Source organism: Xenopus laevis, chromosome 7L (assembly GCF_017654675.1).
Source record: "Xenopus laevis strain J_2021 chromosome 7L, Xenopus_laevis_v10.1, whole genome shotgun sequence".
Taxonomy (NCBI): Eukaryota; Metazoa; Chordata; class Amphibia; order Anura; family Pipidae; genus Xenopus; species Xenopus laevis.
In genome coordinates this window covers 10223315-10241347 of record NC_054383.1, presented here as the reverse complement: position 1 = coordinate 10241347, position 18033 = coordinate 10223315, and the positions used below count along the sequence as shown (strand labels likewise).

Genomic DNA, 18033 nt, shown 5'->3' with positions numbered 1-18033 from the left:
AGAGAGTGATATTCTGAGATAATTTGCAGCTCTCCGGTTTGCAATGTCAGCCATCTGGTTGCTAGGGTCCAAGTTACCCTAGCAACCCTGCATTATGTTGAATAATAGACTGGGATATGAATAGGAGAGGCCCCAACAGAAAGATGAGTTATAAAAAGCAGCAATAAAAATACATTTGTAGCCTTACAGAGCATTTGTTTTTTTTACATACGGTCAGTGACCCCAATTTGAAAGATGGAAAGAGTCAGAAGAAGAAAGGAAATAATTAAAAAACTATAAAAAAATAAATAATGAAGACCAATTGAAAAGGTGCTTAGAATGGGCTATTCTATTACATATAAAAAAGTAAATTATCAGTCACAGTCACTTAACTTTTAGTGACTGTTATTGTGCTCGATTACTTCTAACGAGGTTATTTATTAAACTCTGAATGCTATAAAATCCGAATTTTTAGTGTATTATACACCAAGGATGGCAAAAGTCAGAATCCGAAAATCCAGCATCTCAGAATTGCCAAGTTTGTATATAAGTCAATGGGAGAAGTCCCTAAGATATTTTGATCTGCACTGGGTTTCGTGCAATAATCCAAGGATTGTGGTGGTTTTTGGGCTAAAATCTGAAAAAATCTGAGTTTTCCCAGTGAAAATCCGAAAAATTAGTACGTCATTTTTTCAGAATTTGATAAATGGGCCTCCCTGAGTTTCTCTTTGAAAAAGGAGTTTTTCTGGAAACTGCCCTTGCTTGTCTTTCCTCTCCGCAGCAGAGGTGCTACTATGTTGTGCAGTGCTAATGGGAAAATAGGTCCTAGATCCGTCACTTTAATATTATACAGATGTGGCCTCAGAATGAAATGTCTGTTACTGGTTAAACTCAATGTCTAGATATTTATTTCTTTTTCTCATCTCATCGCAGGTTTTTTCACCTGATTGCACTAATAGTCATCTCCTCGACCTCCAGAAGCTTCTGCCAAAATATTTTGGCACCTGGTCCCCTCCAGGATCTGCAAATGGTAATTTTTATGACTTGCACATTCTTTTACTTTATAAAGTATGGAACCTTATCCGGAATGCTTGGGACCTGGGGTTTGCCGGAGAAGGGATCTTTCTGCAATTTGAATCACCATACCTTAAAGGGGAAGGAAACCTAGTCGGCGCAAACCCCTCACTCCCCTCCCGTTTGTTGCCCACCCTCCTTCCTCCCCCCTGGCCTACCCGTCCCGCTGGGCAAATGCCCCTAACTTTTTACTTACCCTTCTGCGCAGGTCCAGTCCAGGGAGTTCACCGACGACATCTTCTTCCACGCGATCTTCTTCCTGCTGTGAACGGCGTTTTGGCACATGCGCAGTAGGATCATTTCGCCGGTACGGATCTACTGCGCATGCGCCAAAAGTCACGCGCATGCGCAGTAGATCGTACCGGCGAAATGATCCTACTGCGCATGCGCCGTTCAAAGCAGCAAGAAGATCGCGTGGAAGAAGATGTCGTCAATGAACTCCGTGGACTGGACCTGCGCAGAAGGGTAAGTAACAAGTTAGGGGCATTTGCCCAGCGGGACGGGTAGGCCAGGGGGGAGGAGGGAGGGTGGGCAACAAACGGGAGGGGGGTGGGGGGTTTGCGCCGACTAGGTTTCCTTCCCTTTTAAGTCTACTAGAAAATCATGTAAACATTAAATAAACCCCATAGACTGGTTTTGCTTCCAATAAGGATTAATTATATCTTAGTTGGGATCAAGTACAAGCTACTGTTTTATTATTACAGAGAAAATGGGAATGTGTTTTAAAATTTTAAATTATTTGCTTAAATTGGAGTCTATGGGAGATGGCTGTTCCGTAATTCAAGCTTTATAGATAACGGGTTTCCCGATAACAGGTCCCATACCTGTATCACTTTAAAGGGGAAGGAAAGCTACCAAGGCAGTTTAATGCCAATAGATTAACCACAACAGTGCAAGATAGAACACCATTTTTATTCTTTAGGCTGGTGACACACTCCGGGGAGATTAGTCGCCCAGCAACAAATCTCCTTTTCTTTGGAGGACTAATCTCCCTGAAATGCCTTCTCACCGGCTCGAATGTGAATTTCTGGCCGGATCACTTCGTTTTCCGAAGTCGTCCGAAGTTGGCTCACTTTGGAAAACCAAAGTGCCATCCCAACGGCGATTCACATTTTAGCCGCTGGGAAGGCATTTCAGGGAGATTAGTCGCCCGATGAAGAGGAGAGTTGTCGCTGGGCGACTAATCTCTCCGGAACACAGCGTGTGCCACCACCCTTAGAATGCTTTTCCATACATGAGTAAACCGCTCTAGACACTGTCTCTATTTGTTTAGGATAGCAGCTGCCATATTAGCTTGGTCTGATATCACTTCCTGCCTGTGTCTCTCTCTGCTCTCTCATAGCTCTGAGCTCAGATTACAGCAGATAGGGGAAGAGGTAGGGGAGAGGAGCAAACTGAGCATGCTCAAGCCCTAGCCCTGGAGGTTTAAGCTGAAAACAGGAAGTCTGATACAGAAGTCCCTGAGTACACAATAGAAGGAAAGAAATGTGGTGTTTCTTTTGACAAAGGACCTTTCTGTTAAAGCTTACTTAATTTTAACCTTTCCTTCTCCTTTTATCAGTAAAAATAAATGCTATATTTGCATGGAATTTAAGAAATGGTTCCTCTTGAATTGGATTAGCCAGATTGCATAAGTGTTTTCCATGCAGTATGGTAACTTTTTGTTATCTTTCTTTGGCTTACAATTAAGTATTTACAATTTCACCATATCTGACTTCTTGTGATTTTGAATGGTTTGTATCAAAAAATTAGTTTACAGTGTCCCTAATATTTCAGGATCCTGCACCGAGGTCAAACTGAACCCTCACCACCCCCTCCTTACCCTGTGTTCCGGATATAAGGGACCCACACTGGGTGCAGCCATTTCAATCTCCCACCCTGTTCCCAATGCAGTTCTCTTGTTTCCAAGAGAGGCTATAGAAGGAGAGAAATATATAACTTTAGTGGTTAGGGATGGGCGAATTTTTTCGCCTTGTTTCGCCGAAAAAATGACGCCCATAGACTTGTATGGTGTTGTGCGTCCAAAAAATTTCGCCGCGCGTCAATTTTTTGACGCCCATAGACTTTAATGGGCGTCGGCGACATTTTGCGGGGGCGAATTTTTGTCGAAACGAAATGGGTCAAATTCGCCCATCCCTATTAGTGGTTATTGTGTCCCATTGATCTAAACATGCATAAAACACAGATTTCCATTATATAATTAATAAATGATTGTTAATAATATTGCACATCTAAGCAGTATTAGTCTCTTTATGCTCTGCACTGCTTCTCCTGACTGTTAAAATGTACTGCCAAGGCCCCAGTTCTCACATTGCAACGCATACCTCCCAACTGTCCTGTTTTTCGTGGGACAGTCCCGAATTTGACAGCTCAGTCCCGGGTTTGTTACTGAAATGTCCCAACTCTCTTATTTGATCTCCCGCACTGAACAGCCAGAAAAAGATACAAAGTTTCTAAAACTTATTTGGCTTTTGGCAGAGAGCCTAGAATATGTGGCAGGTGCACTTCGATACATTTGTCACAAGTTAAGATAAGCAAAGAAACCATTGTAACAATATAATATAAGCAGGTCTTTTGGGGAAACTGTGACTTGCAGCTTAAAGGGCAATTCACCTTCATTAGCAAAACTGTAATAGCACAGAAATGTGTTCAAGCTTTCATAACCTACCAAATTTTGTAAAATGAACATGTCAATTAAGGGGTGTGGCCTCAAAATGGGCGTGGTCAAAGCCAGTCTTTTTCTCTCTTTCTATTTCCAAAATGTTTAGAGGTATGCCATGCATTTCATGTTTTTTTTTTTTTTGCCTTCCTCTGGATCAACTAGCAGTTGATCAGCTTAAAATGGTTGAATTTGATGGACATGTTGTTTTTTTTTTTTTTTTTTTTTTTTTCTACCTTACTTACTGTGTATATTGGAGAACCCAGCAGGGCATTGTGGGTATTGGAGTCTTAGCTGGAGGAGAGGTAACTTTTGACAACCGATTATACGTTTCTTTAGGGATGCACCAAATCCAGGATTCGGTTCGGGATTCGGCCTTTATCAGCAGGATTCGATTCGGCGGAATCCTTCTGCCCGGCCGAACGGAATATGAATCTTAATTTGCATATGCAAATTAGGGGTGGGGAGGGAAATCACATGACTTTTTGTCACAAAACAAGGAAGTAAATGTTTTCCTCTTCCCACCCCAATTTGCATATGCAAATTAGGATTTGGTTCGGTATTTGGCCGAATCTTTCGCGAAGGATTCGGGTGTTCGGACGAATCCAAAATAGTGGATTCGGTGCATTCCCTACTTTTCTTACTTGTAAGCAATTCACCCATGCTGCACGTCAGTAGTGCATTGCAAATGGCCTGACGCATGCCGGGAATCAGACAGCTAGAACCAAAAGTCACAAACAGTTAAGCGCATAAACAAAACAATAACAGACAACAGGGTTCATTTACGTTTCACAATCACAGTCCCAGGCACGAAAATTACTACAGAATTGCACTCTTTATAATGCCATAAATATGTCACCCACACACTTCCCTTTTCAAAATAGTTCAGCTGCAACGGCTTTACGTTCTTAGGAAACCTGTTTTGTTGTTGTTTTTGTGCAATCCAAGCAAGTAGTTCTACAGTGTTGCATTTAATAATGTTCTAATATGTTGCAGCCTAGGCTTGTCTGTTTGCCATAGGATAGTACAGGTATGGGATCCGTTATCCAGAAAACCGTTGTCCAGAAAGCTCAGAATTGTGGAAGGCCGTCTCCCATAGACTCCATTTTATCCTAATAATCCAAATTTTTAAAAATCTATTTCCTTTTTCTCTGTAATAATAAAACAGTAGCTTGTGCTTGATCCCAACTAAAATATAATGAATTCTTATTGGAAGAAAAACCAGCCTATTGGGTTTACAGGGAGTCCTCAAGTTACATACACCCAGCTTACACACAACTCACACTTACTTACGGGGGCTATTACAGTAACATACTATGGTTTGCTTGGCCTTTATTAGCATTTAGCTTTAATAAACCACCTGCCCCAATCCCTTGTGGCGTGTATTGTCTACTGCGGAGCACAGAAAGGTAAAAATATACAATGTTAAGGCAAACATCTGTCTAAGTTGCATATAATAAGTAAATGTATATGTTTCAACTTACATACAAGTTCAACTTAAAGGAAAACTATACCCCCTGAACAATGTAGGTCTCTCTAAAAAGATATTGCATAAAACAGCACATATGTAAAACCCTGCTTCATGTAAAAAAAACTTTTTCATAATAATATACTTTTTTATGAGTTTGTTTCATTGGGTAATCATAAATGGATAACTGCCATTTATAAAAATAAGGGCCAACCCCTGGGATTGTACGATTCACGGTGCACACAAACAAACCAAACAAACTATACATGTTAGGTTACATGAGCCAATTAACAGACAGAGTTCTGTATTTTGCTTCCACACTTCTTTCTGTTACAGTTAGAGCTGCAGTATTTCTGGTCAGGTGATCTCTAAAGAAACACACAGACCATCATAAAATGGTGTTTCAAGGCAAGAGATGTAAAAGGACAATATAAATAAATATATATATACACACACACACACACACACACACACACACACACACACACACACACACATCGTATAGCGTATCTTTCTGTAATTTGGGTCTTCATATCTTATGTTTACTAGAAAATCATGTAAACATTAAATAAACCCAACAGGCTGGTTCTGCCTCCAATAAGGATTCATTATATCTTAGTTTGAATTGTGTACAAAGTACTGTTTTATTATTACAGAGAAAAAGGAAATCATTTTTAAAAATGTGCATTATTTGGATAAAATGGAGCCTATGGGAGACAGCCTTTCCATAATTCGGAGCTTTCTGGGTAATGGGTTTCCAGATAATGGATCTCATACCTGTAGTAGATCATTTATCTGGAAAAACCCGGGTTCCGAGCACTCTAGATAACGGGTCTCATACTTGTAATAGATTCTAATGCCGATCATTTGTATCAGAGATGCCTCCCTTATTGACTCAGATGGGAACTGCACCCTCCAAAGTTGGGCTTATTACCTCCTCGATCTGATGTTGTGCTTTCTCTAAGCCTATTGCTGTAACAACCATGCAGCTTGTCAATTTTGCACATTACCTGCAAATTATAGACTTTGCTAAGTGTCCTCACCTGCCACCATCCCCTGTCTAAAAAACAACACGGTCATATATACCCCATCCAGCTGGTATAAATGAAGCTATGGGCTGTTGTGCCTATAAAGGAGAATTAAGAGGACTATAATGTTTAAAAACCCACTCATTTGATGAGGTCACCAAAGGATCGTTCTTTCACAGATATGCCCACCTTAACATTGGATTGATCTGATCGTTCTGGATCTTGATTAGACCTATGGAGGCCATTGGAACGAGGATTGTATCAACGCGCAGATGTGGGCCTCACTTCAATAGAAAAATTAAACCTGCCTGATTTTTTTTTTTTTGGCAATTATCAGTCTGGCAGGGCATTTGGCTGGCACCATACACAGCCCAATAAGCTTCCGACTCCCCATGTATGGCCACATTGAGAAGGTAAAAATAATTGAAACATAGGAAACCGTGCCCCTGAAAATCACAGACCTTTAAGGCCCATGAGTCGCCCTCCGATGCAGCCTTGCTCCCTTCTTTTTGTTTGCCAGTAGACTTTCTGGCTACAGCAATGCTGTGGGGCTCTGTGGGCAGGGAGGGTGGGCAATGGGCATGGATGCACCAAATCCACTATTTTGGATTCGGCCGAACCCTCGAATCCTTTGTGAAAGATTCGGCCAAATACCGAAACGAATCCGATTCCTATTTTGCATAAGCAAATTAGGGGTGGGAAGGGGAAAACATTTTTTACTTCCTGGTTTTCTGACAAAAAGTCACGTGATTTCCCTCCCGCCCCTAATTTGCATATGCAAATTAGGACTCAGTTCAGCCTGGCAGAAAGATTCTGCCGAATTCCTAATCCTGCTGAAAAAGGCCGAATCCCGAACTGAATCCTGGATTCGGTGCATCCCTAGCCATGGGTAGTCAACAGCCCCTCACATTGTGACATCATCTCTCTTTCTATATTTATTTATTCACTTGCAGATCTCTACTTAAAACTGGAAGATATAACCCGGAAATTCACCAAGCCATGCATCATGGACATTAAAATAGGCCAAAAAAGCTACGACCCGTTTGCTTCAGCTGAGAAAATCCAGCAGCAGGTCAGCAAGTACCCTCTGATGGAAGAGATCGGCTTCTTGGTACTTGGCATGAGGGTAAGTTCTCGGTGTCCTATTATTCAAAGGGCTTTGTGGGATCTATTGTAAAACTGTAACACTCATTATGAAGTGTTGCCTGTTTTTTGGTTTCTTAATTGTTTCTTGTAATACAGTATATACAGAGCTGTTGGCGCTCTAAATTACATGTTAATAATTAAGATTAAGAGATATTTTCTTCTTTCTTTTTGTACCTTGCAGTAATTATCCACCCTATATCATTTACTGAAAATGTATCTTGAAATGGCAACAGAAGACTTATCAATATCTGATTCAGTGCAAAGTTTTGTAAATGAATTATAGGTTGGCGCTTTAAAACTAAACTATAATAAATTTGCAGATCAGAGTGTGATGCACAAGGTTTTTGTCATAGGTCCAACTATATTTGTTGAAATTATCCTTGTGTTTTCCTTCGTTTTGCCTCACGTTCCCTTGAAACATACTGTTAATACCATTTTCCTGGAGCAGAAGAGATTTTCGCAGCCAATCTGGATAGTGTGTGTAAAATGCAAGTATGCATCGTAATCAGTAACTGTATAGCATGATAATACAATGGTCCGTAACCGCCACTGGGGTGGGGGTTATTTTATGACTTATGGGATAGAGTAACTGTATAAAAGCCAAGGCGTTTGTATTTATGATGGCCGTGTAGATGTTCAAAGTGATTGCTTCCGGCTGGCAGAAAAGGGTCATTTGTGATGCACAGAGCTGCAGAGTCCTTGCAATACAAGAAGAGAAAACATTCAGTTGTAATATATTGGGGTAACAGTCACCCTGCTGTAGTTCCAGGGGTACCCAGGGCACAAATAAGCACTCACCCCAAATCTCCCCCTAACTGGCCTTCAGACTGGGCCCCCTTAGCTCATAACAAGGCTACAGATATATAGAAACATTGGGGTAACAGTCAACCTGCTATAGTTCCAGGGGTACCCAGGGTACAAATAAGCACTCACCCCAAATCTCCCCCTAACTGACCTTCAGACTGGACCCCCTTAGCTCATAACAAGGTTACAGATATATAGAAACATTGGGGTGTCACCCTGCTATAGTTCCAGGGGTATCCAGGGTACAAATAAACACTCACCCCAAATCTCCCCCTAACTGGCCTTCAGACTGGGCCCCCTTAGCTCATAACAAGGTTACAGATATATAGAAACATTGGGGTAACAGTCACCCTGCTATAGTTATAGGGGTACCCAGGGTAGGAAATAGCACTCGCCCCAATCTCCTATTAGTATAGGAATGCTTCAGAATGGCTAAAGAGGAGGTTTTATACTGTTTTCATTAGTGCTGATGGTGTATTTGTATATTTAGATTACAAAACACCATGTCCATTGTGTATTTCTTATAATGTTCTTGCATATTACCGGTACTCCAAAACTCAATAAAGCCTAAGTGTTGTATACTATATTATATTCAAATTATCGAAGCATAAATGCCTCCGTCTTCGACTCAATACAGTCAACAAGTGAACATTTTTCCGTAGCCATCTGTTAAGTGGGGCAAGTGCTAAAGGGTCTTTAATTACAGCCTTGCCTGGCACTGAATTGGTTTCAACACCTCTAATGGAGATTATCAAACATTATCCATCACACAAAGATTTTACACCTACTGTTCTTAATCCTGATTTGGCTATTGGAGTGGAGTCAGGCACAATAAGCCTGCAGGGAACCAATTCTCTTTGCAGAAAATATCAAACTATTCTGTAGATGAGAACGATTTTGTTATGGTGCTATTTTTGTTCCTAATTCCACAGTTACATGTTGAGAAGAAATAAAATGTGTCAGACAAATAGATTTCTTGTGTGTATTATCTATATGCTTTCAGCAGGACTTAATCTTGCTAAAAAGTTAAAACCACTAGATAACAAACTTTTTTTTTTTGTATACTTAGAGGAGCAATATATATTTCTATCAATACAAGTATGGGACCTGCTATCCAGAATGCTCAGGACCTGGGGATCTTTCCATTAGAGTCCTGCAGCGGGTCGAGTACCCGCAAAAAAATGGGTACCCTGCGGAATGAGGGGAGGATTTTCAAGTGCGGGTATACCCGCAGAGTTGCGGATCTCATCTAAATTTCTTACCTTATGTAATATTGTCTATATTTTACTCCTTAAAAGTTTTACAAAACTTGTTTATGTCCCGCCACTTCCAGTTTGCAGCACCATCACTTCCTGTTTGATGCTGGTTGGCGGGTTACGGGTCAGGTTGTGGGTCCGGGTCGGGTAGCAGGTCAAAGTGGGTAAATATGCAGATTGCGGTTCGGGTCGCAGGCCGTGGGGTCAGGTCCGGGTCTTAGAAATTGGTTCCGCGTAGGACTCTCCTTTCTGTAATTTGAATCTTCACACTTTGTCTACTAGAAAACCATGTAAACATTAAATAAACGCAATAGACTGGTTTTGCCTTCAATAAGGATTAATTAATTAATTAACCCAAAGCAATCAGTGATTGCCTATGTTCAGGCAGCTGCAGGTAAAACATTGAATGCAGCAATTTGATTGGTTTCCTTTGGGTTACTGCTAGGGATGCACCGAATCCAGGATTTGGTTCGGGATTCTGCCTTTTTCAGCAGGATTCGACCGAATCCTGCTGCCCGGCCGAACTGAATACGAATCCTAATTTGCATATGCAAATTAGGGGTGGGGAGCGAAATCACATGACTTTTTGTCACAAAACAAGGAAGTAAAAAATGGTTTCCCCTTCCCACCCCTAATTTGCATGTGCAAATTAGGGTTCAGTATTCTGCCGAAACTCTTGTGAAGGATTCAGGGGTTTGGCCGAATCCAAATAGTGGATTCAGTGTATCCCTAGTTACTTCCCATGGGCAAATTCGCCCTGTTTTGATAAATGACTCCCACTGTATTTTATATCCTTTTATACCCTTTATACTTTCCAGCAGCAAACAAATTTTGTGACCCTGTAACCGTAATTATGCCCATTTTTTAGCTGTTCACGGCAGTTCTCCATCTTGGATCTTGTTAGGCCATCTTTTGGCTCTCCGTGGCACTGCACATGCTCAGTGGGCTCTGAGCAACTGTTGAGAAGCTAAGCTTAGGGGTCATCACAAATCATGAAGCAGAAAATAAGATGACGCTACAAGGCTGATGATTATATTCTGAAGCTAGTTGTGCTGGTTGCCTTGAACTGGTACAGAAGCACAAAACCTAATGTACAACATTTCTAGCTACTTCTCTACCCCCCGATGTACAACAGCTCCCTCAACTGCCCCTTTTACCTCTCTGTGCCCATGCAGTGTAATCACCTAGATTATCGCTCCTATTTGGAATCCTGAGCTCCAAAACCAGAGCAGCGGAGTCCCTCTGAGCTATCTTCTGTCCATTCGTATCCTCTTCAGTCTGTTCTCCAACATGGAGCCTACAGGCGCATGCGTAATTGAAGTGGATTCCTGACAAGCCCCAACTTCACAAGCGCCTGTGGACTCCCTGTCGACGAACAGACCCGAATAGGATACGAATGGACAGAAGATGGAGAACTAAACCCCCCGTTGTACAAGGTTCTCCTTTAAGCTTTAGTTCTCATTACATTGCCATGTACTTCAATCTGTCAAGAGTTTTGTTCTGGTGTGGGCCATCCCTTTAAATTTTCAATCATTGGCGACTCAGCCAGAGCTCATCACCCCTCCTGTTTTGCTCTTTGCACTTTTATGGAAAGTGTTGAGTCACAATCGTTGTAGCATGTGACAGAGCTCTCATAGTAAGTACAGACACTCCTAGGAAGGTGGCATACGGTTTATCTATGAATACAGTGTCCTCTACACATGCAGAAGCCCAGCCAGCAACAAATGAGTCTTTGTGTGTAATTCCAAAGGTTAGACAATCTATCTTAACATTTTATGACTCGTGAGCTAACATAGCCATTGTTCCTGTTAAAAAGCAGCAACGCCGATAACATTTTTATTCCAGCAGGCCCATATTTCAATATTTGTAGTTCAGAGGTGAATCTGGAAGTGTACCGAGTCATATTTTATAAATTGTTTTGACTTGTAAATGCCACATTTCAAATTAATTCCCACAACCTCCAGTTGAAAAACAGCTTTAAGTTTTTATCTCCCATTGACTTCAGGTGGCATTTGATTACTTTGTGCTTGTAGACTGTGCACTGAACTATTTCCATCTCCGGCAAAAGGAATTAACTAATGTAGGGTTTCTATCAACTAGGGATGCACAGAATCAACTATTTTGGATTCGGCCGAACCCCCTAATCCTTAACGAAAGATTTGGTCGAATACCGAACCGAATCCTAATTTGTATATGGGAAGGGGAAAATATATATATATATATTTTTTTTGTAAGAAAAAGTCACGCAATTTCCCTCCCTGCCCCTAATTTTCATATGCAGATTAGGATTTGGATTCGGTTCGGCTGGACATAAGGATTCGGCCGGAATCCCGAACCAAATCCTATCACTATCAACATTTGTGGGGTATGTAACTCATACTTTACACCATGGTGGCACTGTGATTAGCTTTACAGGACAGTATGTACAAATGCAGTCATATGTTTGAACTGATATTGAACTTATTAAAAGTATGTAGGTGCAACTTGGGGTCTATGTTTGATTTTGACCAGGGCACTATCTGCAGGGGGTTTGTGTGTTCTTCCATTATTTGTGTGGGTTCCATCTTGGTGCTCCAGTGTCCTTCCACAGTCTAAAAAACATGAATTTAGGTTTATTGTCCAACCTCCCTTTTTTATGCACTTCTGGGGAATAAAGCCCTGTATAATATGTTCATTAAGATATAACTGATGATAGTACTTGTAGAATGATTCATTTGTAAGGGTCTACCAACCTACACAAATTGGTCAGATGTCACAAGCCTGCTTTGTGGTTCAACTTCTTTGGGGCGGTTTACACAGCTTGACTTCACGAGTCTCTAAAATCGACTAAACATCTGATCGCCATGGCATGAAAAATAAAGATTTGTACAACGTTATCTTTTGGGTCTATGGCCATCTTAAGAAAAACAGTCACCTCATTGACTAAGAAAAACTTTGATTTAACATCCTGGACGCTAATTAACATTTTAGCACAACTACAACTACATGTACATGTCTATGTTCTAGTGAGGAAGGACCTCACTACCTTGATCTCTTTTCCAACCCCATCTGTCAATGAGAGAAGTCCAGGTTGAGCGAGGTCCTTGTTCAACATTGGTGCCAAACAAATGGTTGTCATGCACCTTTCTCTGAGGAATATTCGTGAAGGCCCATGTTTATTCAGTTTTATGTTTACAAAAGTTATCTTGAACTATGCTGGACCAGATAAATGGCTTAAGGAAGGTGTAGGAGCTAGATGGTTATGTCTGAGCCTACGCCTAAGACGCCCTTCCCTGAAAGAAAACATTGTCTTAGAAAGAGATTAAAATAAACTATACAGCTTTAGCCATGTAACACTTCATATACACCTGAATGAGTGTCAATCTCCTTAGACATTTGCACGAGAAAGGGGTAAATCTTTGATTATTCCTTGACTGAACTTGACGTGGCTGTAATCTTGGCACAGACCTAAGCTTCAATAAACATTTTGGTATTAAGTGCTGCCTTGGCCTTTCAATGCAGATTATGCCTTGTGAATTACATAAGGACTTGGGTGTGAGAAAATTAGTATTTGTCTTGGAACAAAACTATAGTCACAGTACCTTACTGAACTTTAAAGGGATACTGTCATGGAAAAACATGTTTTTTTCCAAAACACATCAGTTAATAGTGCTGCTCCAGCAGAATTCTGCACTGAAATCCATTTCTCAACAAACTGATTTTTTTATATTCAATTTTGAAATCTGACATGGGGATAGACATTTTGTCAGTTTCCCAGCTGCCCCAGTCATGTGATTTGTGCCTGGAACTACTTTCTGGCAGGCTGTTATTTCTCCTACTTAATGTAACTGAATCAGTCTCGGTGGGACTTGGCTTTTACTAAGTGCTGTTCTTAGATCTTCCAGGGAGCTATCTTGTGTTAGGGAGCCCCTATCTCATAACCTTCCCATTGTTCTGTTGTTAGGCTGCTGGGGGGGTGATGTCACTCCAACTTGCAGTACAGCAGTTAAGAGTGATTGAAGTTTATCAGAGCACAAGTCACATGACTGGAGGCAACTGGGAAAGTGAGAATATGCCTAGCCCCATGTCTGATTTCAAAATTGAATATAACAAAATCTGTTTGCTCTTTTGAAAAATGGATTTCAGTGCAGAATTCTGCTGGAGCAGAACTATTAACTGATGTGTTTTGAAAAAAACATGTTTTCCCATGACAGTATCCCTTTAATGGCAATCTTTTACTTCTTTGAGCAGCCAATTACAATGAACCCCTTGCAATGCTGGCGTAAAGCTCAAGCGGTATGAGAGGGTCCAAAGAAACCCCCATAGCCATGTCTCAAGACAAGTGTATTCCTGCGATTGAGCCCAAGTCTTGGGCAGCTCAAATTTATTGTAGAGCTCATAGGGGTCTAGTTTTCTTAAAGTAGGTTGCAATTTTATAGATGACTGAAGGAGTTTTTTTTAATGCTTATTGGCGGGCACCACTGAGGGGTCTGTTATAGACCCTTCCATCAGATGATTTCCATAGCATCAGATGCCATGGGAAAAGTAGATGAAAGTTTTCTGTTGGTTTCTATTGTGGACAACTACCATTGTGGACAACTGCCATTGGTAAATGTATGGTGAACTTGCATGGTTGTCACCTGCTGGCAATACCAGTTGTATTGCCATATCCGTTGTCCACAATAGGAACAACTAGTGACCATTCCACGATGCTGATGACAAACCAACTGGTGACAATTCCACTATGACGATGACAAACCGACTGGTGACCATTCCACGATGATGATAACAAACCAACTGGTTACCATGCAACGATGACAATGACAAACCAACTGGTGACCATTCCACGATAACGATGACAAACCAACTGGTGACCATTCAACGATGACAAACCAACTTGCAACCATTGCATGATGACAAATCTCCTGATGTGACATGAACCTGCGGCCTTGGGATTTATTTTTTTTTCATAAAGGATAAGACAACTAAGAGTTTGCCAATGTAAAGTGAACATTGGCACAGGCCGTGGATTGTATAAATACACACCTTTTATCAACGGACTGCCCGCTTATTGTAAGGCGAGTCTTGCAGCAGATGATAATTCACAAGCAACCCAAGAGCAGATCCGGTTTGGTGCTTAAGCAGGATGCTAATATTTACTTCATAAATGTTCAGTAAATAAGGCTTTACCTTATTAAATGAGCTTTTATACAATCATAACCTGGCATAGTGTCTTAGGCTGAGGGCTGTAGCAACCAGTTAGCAGCATTTTGTATTTCCAGGTGGAAGAAATTCGGTATATAAAGTGAAATATTTCCAGGTTCCTGTAAATATTCTAGTACCTAGTGCACCTGTTTTGAGACAGTACAGCCACATAGCCAGCAATTTATGCTACTGTTCCCTACCAGGCAACTGTTCCCGGCATCCGAGTATAATAATATTTCATGGACTTATGTTGTAAATGCTTTATTCTTCTTGTTAGGATTTAAATTGTCTTTCCGTGAATTTGTTTTAAAGTTCCCTTCCTAGCAGGAGGGGTTCATGCAATCGGCTGGAACACTAGCTAATAGTAATATGCTTTGGGAAATTTATGGAGGGAGGCTATTAGAATCCTGCTGCTATTGACTCTGCCCCATTCAAAGCAGCGAGTACAAGAGGCGCCCTGTCTGTGAACAAAATCGAATTCTTGCCGATAGTTACATTTATCTGTTTAACAAGCTGTGTATTATAGGAATTGATATTAAACAGCCAGGTGTAAGAATGTAGAAATTTAACTGAATATTCGTCTTTTGCCTGTAGGTCTATAATGTCCTTTCTGACAGCTACGAAACGCAAAACCAGCACTATGGGAGGAGCTTGACAAAGGAGACCGTAAAAGAAGGTGGGTTTTGTTACTAATCTAACAGTTACGAGTAAACGTTGGTTAATTATTGATGCATGTGTTTTCCCACCAGCGATTTACATGATCACCGATGGGAAAGCATTTTGGGTAAATTAGTTGCCTGTGGTTGTGCAGATTTATGACGGGCTGCTAATCTCCCCATTGGCCTTTACCCTAAAGCTGGCCATACACTTCAAGATCTGCTGGTTTGGATCATTGGCACATTAAGGTGGTCCTCCTCTGACGAGTCTGTAGGTTCTGTGTGGGTAGCCAAATTGGCCTGATGGCCACGGACCAGATCATATGGTGGGGTCTATAGACTCTTCATCAATGTGTCGATCTGGTCCTAATCAGACCTCATCACTTCTCAGGATGGTTGCTCTGATTTACTTCTCTATAATGCATGGGACAACTGTTTTGGTTACATCCTTCTCCTAACCCTCAATGTTCCTATATGTTATGTAGAGTCCAACACTAAGGGGGTTATTTATCAAAGGTCGAATGTTAGATTTTTTTTTTATACCTTGAATGAACTCACAACTCAAATGGTTTCTGACGTGGAAAAAACCTGACTGTGAGTTCGAATTTTGAAACCCAAAAACTAATCGAGTTTTCCGCGAGAATAAACTCAAATCGATCTAATTTTGTTCGAATTTTTAAGCAAGACCCTGTGAAAAAAAAACTCGAACATCATGCAGACTATTAACATCTTCAAAAGGGACATCTGCCATTGACTTCCACATGACCTCGACAGGTTTTAGATGGATCAATGAATTTAGATGGATTCGAAAAATCTCCAGGGTCGAGGTATAATAAATCTTGAAAATTCAAGTGTTTTTTTTTTTATTTATTCCGAAATGACCAAAAAAATAAACTGGAAAACTCGAATTTTCTTGGAAAACACAACTCAAACTTAAATAAATAACCCCCTTAAATCATTTTGTTTAGATTATTTTGGATTTCCTCTTTTTTTCACTTGTAGATCAGAGATGTGGCAATTCTGTGCCCTACATGTTGCAAAACTCAGCTCAGGCCTTCTCCTGCAGCTCATTGTCATTATGCTTTTATTTTGTAGGGGTGTCGAAGTTCTTTCATAATGGTACTCGCTTGAGAAAAGATGCTGTGGCTGAATGCGTGCAGAAAGTTCAGAGCATTTTGCAGTGGTTCGAACTTCAGGAAAATTATCATTTTTATGCAAGCTCCTTGCTCTTTGTCTATGAAGGCTCCTCTCCGCACACCACAAAACGATTGATCGATGGCACTCTGGTTGAGAAACGGGCAGTCCCGAAAGGACAGTTTACAGACAGCGAGTGTAACAATAACATTCCCATGTTTAGCTCAGTAACAAATGGAGGGACTGAAGAATCTGTAGAAAAAAACATGGCCGAAATCTGTGCCCTTCAGAGAAAGCCATGTTCCAAGAGGCACCACAGCCAAGTGTCTCAAGAGGGTGAAAGTAGAGACCACGGCAGCACAAAAAGTCAAAATGACCTTTCCCACGAACACCTGAATGGAAACCTTGTATCCAAACTGGAAAACGTACGTTGCCATATTCCGACTGATCTGAAGGACGGCCCTCAGGTGGATGTGCGGATGATCGATTTCGCTCACGTGTTCCCGAGTAACGGAAAAGACGGGGGGTACATTTATGGTCTCAAAAGCTTAATTTCAGTGTTGCAAAGTATTTTGCGCGACTGAAAACACATCTTTAGATTTTTGTTTTTAGTAGGTGGCCAATGACCTGATAATCATGGACAATACGCCGTTCAGAATATTTGCACTTGTAATTGTGGTAAACTGGGTTTTTAATCGTAATTCTGAAATATATTCTAACCTTTTTTTTTTTTTCTCCAATCTTTGGTGGAAGGGTTTTACCTTTTATAATATTACTCAGGAAAAATGAACTGGTTTGTATTCGTCAAGAAAAGCAGCTTGACCTGGAATTTGGAACGGTTTCCGGTGGGCTGCTGATTGAAACAAAGAGGAAAGACTGGAGTTGAAGGGACGTTATGGAGAGCTCTGCCTTTCTGACACGTAAGATAAATCGCTGTTTGGGACCACTCTTCTAACTGAAAACAATATCGGTGATCAGAAGTACCACGTTTAGTTTACCGCTCGGAATTAGCTGTTTTTGTCTTTCCCCAGGGGAAACAAGCTGTGCCTTCATTCATTTTATTTATATTTATAAAGGAAAAGAAATCAGTAACTCTCATTTCACCGCACCAAATGTATAGGTGTCCCACTCGGTAAGGGTTTGCTAACCTAGTAGCTGCTGGAGAATTCTGGGAAGTGTCTTACACCAATTGTAGGAATACCCCAGGATAACAATCTCTGCTCTTTGCTGACAATAGTATTCTTGTAATGAAATTGACCGCATTTATACTGAGCCATTAGGAACCACTGTACTTTTTGTTTTGGGTTTCCTCCTACTGTTTACAAGACTTCTAATATTACTGGAAAAGAATTCAATAGTTTTGCATTTGTCTGTACTTTATAGCTCTATATAGAAGTCCAATCAAGGGGATCCTAAAGCCACTTCAAGTTTTGGTCGGTTAGCTTAGTTCCCACTTCTCCCCCAGCTTGTCCAAGTTTCTTGGAGCCCACCAGCAGGGACATCCAGGAGCTTAAAAACCCACACAACATGCTGTGCTTCACGGCACAAAAATGATGCCACAGTCTGAACTTGAGAAAGGGGGGTGCATATTTTAAAGAGGCTCCAAATATGGGAATACCTAGGCTATTATAACTACCACTGAGGG

At 41.0% G+C, this 18033-nt stretch overlaps 1 protein-coding gene across 1 annotated transcript in view; it reads left to right on the top strand.

Moving 5' to 3' along the window:
* Positions 1–17745, top strand: part of ipmk.L (inositol polyphosphate multikinase L homeolog) — a 28993-nt gene extending 11248 nt beyond the window's left edge. Inside the window, 4 exon segments of the mRNA NM_001094242.1 lie at positions 913–1009; positions 7162–7334; positions 15193–15274; positions 16350–17745. Of these exon segments, the coding sequence (NP_001087711.1) occupies positions 913–1009; positions 7162–7334; positions 15193–15274; positions 16350–16972 (975 nt within the window). The 3' untranslated portion in view covers positions 16973–17745.
* The last annotated feature ends 288 nt before the right edge of the window (positions 17746–18033 follow it).